Source organism: Vigna angularis, chromosome 7, assembly GCF_016808095.1.
Source record: "Vigna angularis cultivar LongXiaoDou No.4 chromosome 7, ASM1680809v1, whole genome shotgun sequence".
NCBI lineage: Eukaryota > Viridiplantae > Streptophyta > Magnoliopsida > Fabales > Fabaceae > Vigna > Vigna angularis.
Genome location: NC_068976.1, coordinates 28821487 through 28829067, shown reverse-complemented (window position 1 = coordinate 28829067; position 7581 = coordinate 28821487). Strand labels below are relative to the sequence as shown.

Genomic DNA, 7581 nt, shown 5'->3' with positions numbered 1-7581 from the left:
TTACAAAGTCCATCGAGATACTGTCCCACTTCCATTGAGGAATGTCTAACTGTCGTAACATCCCTCCCGGTTTTTGATGCTCCACTTTTGCCTTTTGACACACCAAGCAGGCTGCTACAAACTCGGCCACATCCCTCTTCATTCCATTCCACCAAAATGACTCTTTCAGGTCCTTATACATCTTAGTCATACCTGGATGTATGCTAAGACGACTTTTATGGCCTTCGTCTAAAATTAAATGTTTTAATTCACTCTTTGCAGGTATACACACTCTGTTCTTAAATCAAAGGAGGCCATCTTTACTTAGAACGAACTCCTTAGCTTGATCGGTGTCCAACAACCTGATCTTTTGCTGCAACTCTTGATCCATCGACTGCTCAACCTTCACTTGTTCTAAGAAGTCACTAGTGATTACTAAATGACCACACCATATATGATCTAGGGTTAACTGCAACCCCAAGTTCATATCACGTAACTTTTCTAACAGTTCTAATTCCTTCACCATCATTGTTGTTATCTGAGCTTGTCTCCTACTCAATGCATCTGCCACCACATTGGCTTTTCCTGGGTGATATAAAAGCTCGAAGTCATAGTCCTTCATATATTCCATCCATCTTCTTTGTCGCATGTTCAGCTCCTTTTGATCGAACAAATACTTTAGACTCTTATGGTCACTAAAAACTTGGAAACTTGCCCCATAGAGGTAGTGTCTCCATGTCTTTAATGCAAATACTACTGCTGCAAGTTCTATGTCATGCGTTGGGTAGTTCTTCTCATGCGCCTTTAGCTGCCTAGATGCATAAGCTACAGGTCTCCTTCCTTGCATTAGAACGCACCCCAATCCTTGATATGACGCATCGCAGTACACCTCAAAAGATTTGCTAGAGTCTGGAATGATTAATACTGGTGCTGACGTTAGTCGTTGCTTTATATCTTCAAAACTGGCTTCGCACTTGTCAGTCTACAGAAATGGTTAATCTTTACGAGTTAACTGAGTTAGAGGACCTACAATCTTGGAAAACCCTTCGACAAAATGTCGGTAATAACCGGCTAATCCTACAAAACTTCGTACTTCAGTTACAGTTTTCGGCCGCTCCCACTTTAGCACAACTTTCACTTTTGCTGGATCCACTGAGATTCCTTGAGCAGAAATCACATGACCCAAAAATTGTACTTTCTCTATCCAGAACTCACACTTTGACAGTTTCTCATACAGTTGATGTTTTCTCAAAATTTCCAACGCCACCCTCAAGTGTTCTGCATGCTTTTCCTTATTCTCTGAATAGATAAGAATATCGTCTATAAATACTACCACGAACTTATCTAAACATGACCGAAATATTCTGTTCATGTAGTCCATAAAAATCGCTGGAGCATTCGTCACGCCAAACGGCATTACTATGTACTCAAAGTGTCCGTAGCGAGATCTAAAAGCCGTCTTTTGTACATCTTCCGTCTTGACAAGAATCTGATGGTACCCAGATCTGAGATCAATTTTTGAAAACACCTCTGCTCCTCTCAACTGATCTAATAAATCATCGATTCTTGGCAAAGGATATTTGTTCTTTATTGTAACCTTGTTCAACTGTCGATAATCCACGCACAACCTTGAACTTCCATCCATCTTCTTCACCAGCAATACAGGAGCTCCCCATGGAGACACACTTGGACGGATAAACTTCTTCTCCAACAGATCTTCGATTTGCTTTTTCAACTCTGCTAGTTCGGCAGGAGCCATTCTGTATGGAGCCATAGAAACCAGGCCAGCTCCGGGCACTAGATCTATTGTGAAATCGATCTCTCGACTAGGTGGTAAACCTGACACTTCTTCTGGAAAAACATCAACATATTCTTCTACCACAGGTATTCCGATGATTTGTTCTTCAATATTCTCTCTTTTCTCCTGAGCTAACACCACATAGCAGGTAGCTCCATCCACTACTAGAAAAAAGTGTATTACATACAGCAAAAATCCGTATATAAGACCCAAAATCCGTATATAATACGTCTTTATATACGGATTACATACGAGCAAAAATCCGTATATAATACCGTCGTAGCTAAATTTATATACGGATAAATCCGTATATAACTTATATACGGAAATTATATACGGATATATTCGTATATAAGTTATATACGGATAAATCCGTATATAACTTATATACGGAAATTATATACGGATATATCCGTATATAAGTTATATACGGATAAATCCGTATATAACTTATATATGGAATTTATATACGGATATATCCATATATAAGTTATATACGGAAATATCCGTATATAACTTATATACGGATATATCCGTATATAATTTCCGTATATAAGTTATATACGAATTTATCCGTATATAACGTATATACGGATATATCCATATATAATGTTTTAACAAGAGCTAAATAAATACCATGTATATAGCAGTTCCCCATGCACAATATACAAGCAGACCTGGACATTATAGTGAACATTCAGCATTGTTATAAACAAACCTGGACATTATACATTACACATTGACATATAAATTTAATAAGGTTTTCAGATACACTTAATCCACAAAGGAAACATTGTATATGAATACATAAATATTGTTTACATCAATATAACTGCAACATTTGGTAAGTTCATAAACAGATTGTAGTTGTTGTTCTAAATAAGTTCAACAGTAATGGAAATAAGTTCTATAAAATGCCTAATAATGCATGTAATCATTTCCATCTTGTGGTTGTTCATCTGGTGGTTGCTGGTGTGGTGGTTGCTGTTCTGGAGGTTGCTGTTCTGGTTGGACTATATTGGGTACGTCATTTTGAACTTGAGGATTTTGAAGGTTTAAAAATTGTTGTGCAGCCGTGGCGGCTGAAGGCGGAAGGAATGGCAGGAGGACGCCAATAAAGCCTTCAAGATTTTGAAGCTGCTGACCATATTGTTGTAACTGCGATTTCAGGTTAAGAATTTCTTCTGAATTTTGAGGTTGAGCAATAGAAGATGCCTGTGTTTGTTGGATGTAACTATCAACACAGTCATCTTGGGAAGTGACATTTCCAATGCCGTATACACGTCCCTTGTATTTTCCACCAGCAGCCTCTAACCAACATCGGTTTCTCAATATTTCCTCCTCCGCAGGGTCTAGAGGAGAAGATGTTGAGACACCAACAGATGCAGTCTCAGATCTAATTTGAGAAAATTTTGCAACAAATTGTTCCTGTTAAATGAATAAATATTATCATTACACATGAGGTTTAAAAACCGAAAATTTATAATGTGATAGAGTTAGTACAAACTTACATGGGTCCGCCTAGACCTTTCGTCCACAAATTCTCCTGTTGATTGACGAATATGTGTCTGCTGAAATATTTCATCAACATGCACAGACCGACCAAGCTCTTGTGACTGCAAACAAAAGGAGTTGTTAATAAATATTTGTAAAGTTTATGATTACAAATATAACAAAAAAAATGTACAAGTTATATACCAAACGAATAGCATGCTCATGCACGCTTATAGATCCTCTAGTGTGCAAACAACCACCCTTTTCAGATGTCCGATTCTTCTTTGCCGTTTCACACTTTTGTCTATAAAGTGGCATGTTCCACTTTTCCAAAAGAGCATTCCAAGTATCGTCCCCCAGCCAATCAGGTCTTTTTCCTAGAGTTCTAGCTTTTTTATACATCTCTGAGAGTCTATGAGATGCCTTGGTGTGATAATTTTTTTTGACCTTTTCCTCATCTTCAGGCTTCCATGAAACCCTTCTCTGTTATATTAGAAATAATATGTTTGAATAAGTAAACAAGTTCAAAGTATAAATTAAATGCAGGACACCAACTATTGACTTGTAACAGGATTAGGAATGAAAAGTGTTTACCTTAAAACGTTCGAAGAAGACATCTCTGGTTGACTTAGGGATTGCACCCCATGTTAGCCATGGCTCATCAAACTGTTCCTTGATGGTGGCTGTGATTGCCTTGGATGCAGTTTTTGTAGGATAAAACCTAAAACAAAATTAAACTCAAACATTACAATAATACAACAATGAATTGTGTATATATTAATTGAGTTATTTTTTTTCTTACCCTCCTCCAACGGGTGTAATCATTGGACGACTATTGGAACATTCTTCCATGTTATTGGCGGCTGAACTAGAATGTGGATCTGCATCCTCTATACCAGGTGATGCTGCAATATTTCTGGGAGTTGATGGGTTAGAACCAACATTGGGAGAGAGTGAAGCCTGAAGATAAGGAGGCACTTGGTATGGAGTGGGTGTCAAGCCAGGCACTTGTATTGGAGGTGGAAGAGATGTACCAATAGAGGTAGGTGAAGATGTAGGAACTTGATGTGGAGTGGGAGTGAAGGCAGGAACAACTAATGGAGGTGGAACAGATCTACCAGTAGAGGTAGAGGTAGGTGTAGTTGGTTGACTGGTTGAACCAATTTCATTATTGAAACGTGTCATCAACTTCACTACGTAAGTTTTCTTCCCCTTGCCCTTATTAGAATTTCCTGAAGGTGGAATAGGAGGGCCAGAAGGACCTGATGCCATATTCTTGAACATAATATATATTTTTATACAATAGAAGAAAAGAAAATTTAGAAATAGTACAATCAGAGATAAATGCAATAAAACTCTATTCTGTAACCAACTTGTGAGATAATATAATATTGTGATTGTGATAAAGGTATTTGCCAAGAATTTTTCAGCAAGATAAAATAATATGTGATTGTGATGTGTGGAACTTGGTAGAACATATGGAATCACGTGAATAGTTTTTCACAGTAGTTTTCGCAGGTAAAGTATTTGCCAAGAATTTTTCAGCAAGATTTGGAATTAGTTATGTGAGATTTATTTATGTACGATTAATATTCTCAACCACCAAAAAGAGACATATCCGAATAACCAGCCAAATTCAAATTCAACATAGAATCTCTAAGTTCAGATTGACAAGTAACTAATAGACATCTTTGGCAATTGACAGGAAACTAATACTTTGGATTAACTCAAATGCTAAACACTGAAACTCAAGTCTTGGGTTTTTATTACATTTGAGGTTACCCAATTGATTATTTTTGCTGCCATGATAGTTAAATTTATTTCTCAAAGAAAATGGAGAAGTATATAACTTAATCCAAGTGGTAAGATAACAAGATTGTTTTTCTTAAATGAACTTTTGGGGGTGATTAAGTGTTGTAAAGAGAGTAAGTGCTAGTATAGCTTGTGAGTCCACTAGCTTTAATTTGGATTAGTTGGAAACTAAGTTGACTTCTCCACGTGAAGGATCTAAGACAAATAAAAAAGAATTCTAACTACTAACATGATATTAGAAAGTTGTTATTAATAGAAAAATGATCAAGAATGGTAATTAGAAAATAGAACTGTTAAAATCCAAGCACAGGGGATTGATTGAAGAAAAATGAAAAAGGCTAGCTACTAGGTGGTAGATCAATCGCTACTCTATAGGCACAAAGAGACAACACACATGCTGATTTTAAGGTCTCTTAAAAACTCCTTCCTCTCGGCAATTTGGAGATCTATCTTTTCTTCTTTTCCCGTGGAGATAACAAGAGTATTACGGAGATGATGGCTTGATGAAGGAGAAAGGGGGTGCTGGTGTGAGATGATAAGTCCATAGAGGGAGAGAAGAACGAGCGGCTTTCACGGCTGAAGTGAAGTATACGTTTCTTTCTTTTCTTAAAATACAAGAACTGAATTAGAGATGAAGAGAAGAAGCTGCTGTAATGATTAGAAGAGACGCATATGTGATGAGCTTTTGAGAGAGTGAGCATGGTGATTTGCTTGGAGAAAATTCTTGAAGAAGTAGATGAATATGGAGGTGTGATTCTCGGTCAAAATAGCTAGAATTGTGTGATTCCTACTTGCAATATAATATAATATGTTAAGTATACACCAATTATGTCAATACTCATGAAAATACAAAACAAAGATATAAAAGATATTTAATATTTATACTGAAAAACTGTTAAAACTTAGCAGAGTAATTCGTGTTTTCATGATTTGTCATTTGCAAAATGTATGATTCAATAGAAGAAGTTAATATATTGTCTCTGTGGCTCTGTGTTTTCAGAGCACATTTAAAATATCCTAAACTCAAAACACATAAAAATATGTGCTCGGCAGAAGGAAGGACCATCTGGTTTTTGTTACAAAGATGGAACATGACATCAAATAAGGATAATATGTACTTAGAGATCGATCGATATACAACGTGGTAAGACAGATTCATCAGAGCTTACTACTCTTACTGGTAAGACAGATTCATCAGAGCACACACAATATAACTCAATGGAAGATCTTGGGTCAAGCCGTGGTACTAACACAATATAACAGATTATAAAACATGTACTAAACCACATCATTTCCACTAACAACCGAGACACACAACAAACAATTGTACTAAAATAGACAATCATCATGAGAAGACAATACCCATTTTCAATCATATCCAATAAACACAAACCCAAGTCTAACGAATTAATACCTACCAGGTGCAGAAGGCAATTGGAGCTCCACCTTATCTCTTCCAACGGGAACAAACCAACCTAGGGTTTCACAAATCGGGATTTCCAACCTCCAAAGAAACAAGAACAATAATCGGTCAATGTAACATTATAGATACTATGAAAATGAAGGAAATTTGGATTACTTACCAGATGAAGGTTTCAACTAACCACGGAGGTCGTCCTACAGTGTTTGTTGAACGAGATTGCTTCGGCAACGACACACAACCACATTTAGGGAAAACGCTTCCAAGCCCTTTAGTATGTTCGATAGAAGAGCCTTTCACTGCGTTCGACAGAGGAGACTTCAAGTTAGGGTTCGAGAGAGGTTCAAGTAGGAGGAGTAGCATACAGAAGAACGCTCCATGAGGGAGAAGGTTGCAGTGAGTAAGGAAGATTAATGACGACAAGGAGGCATGGGTAGGAGTGGAGAAGGACGAATAGTTAGGGCTCGAGAAGGGAAGAAACTTGGCTCAAGGGAGGGAGGGAGAAAAGTGTTACGAAAGTCAGGTTCTATATTTATTTAGTTTTATTTTTTATTTATTAATTATCTCCATATCCGTATAAAAAATCAGCGGGTAAATATTTTGTCAACTTACATACGGTTTTACATACGGACCTATCTTTGGAAAATTTTTCGCTAATTTTACCCGCCGATATTATATACGGATAATCCGTACATAACATTTTACCCCATTATATACGGATTTTTCCGTATGTACGCCTATTCTACAGATCCGTATATAACATCCGTATATAACATCCCTATTATATAGGGATAAAAATCCGTATATAATAATCTGTATATAATTGTCATTTTTCTTGTAGTGATCTTTGATATCCTTCGCAACGACTCGAGTTGAGCTTAGTTTTAAATCGTTCAAATTTAGAAACTCTATCTTTTGTTTCCCACAGTCAATAAGAATGTGATTGACAGTCAACCAATCCATTCCCAAAATAATGTCTAGATTTTGAAGGGGTAAGCAGATCAAGTTCACTTTGAACTTGCGTCCTGCAATTTGGATCGGGCATCCGACACAGACTGAACTGGTCACAACTGGTCCC

The 7581-nt window shown here is 37.0% G+C and overlaps 1 protein-coding gene across 1 annotated transcript; it reads right to left on the bottom strand.

The window, feature by feature from the left end:
* Positions 1–2525: 2525 nt before the first annotated feature.
* LOC108336651 (uncharacterized) lies at positions 2526–4558 on the bottom strand. The gene is made up of 5 exons (XM_052879896.1): positions 4074–4558; positions 3866–3992; positions 3476–3754; positions 3289–3393; positions 2526–3205 (listed from the first exon to the last, which is right to left on the bottom strand). Exons 1-5 carry the CDS (start codon positions 4553–4555, stop codon positions 2696–2698), a joined length of 1503 nt encoding a protein of 500 aa, XP_052735856.1. The 5' UTR covers positions 4556–4558; the 3' UTR covers positions 2526–2695.
* Positions 4559–7581: the final 3023 nt, after the last annotated feature.

Bases quoted from the DNA above. Each gene is read 5' to 3' on its own strand.
- LOC108336651 (XM_052879896.1), bottom strand. From the start codon at position 4,555: ATGTTCAAGAATATGGCATCAGGTCCTTCTGGCCCTCCTATTCCACCT. The intron at 3,394-3,475 runs GTATATAACTTG...TTTTGTTTGCAG, and splicing joins ATGAGCATGCTATTCGTTTG to TCACAAGAGCTTGGTCGGTC. The intron at 3,206-3,288 runs GTAAGTTTGTAC...TTCATTTAACAG, and splicing joins AAAGGTCTAGGCGGACCCAT to GAACAATTTGTTGCAAAATT.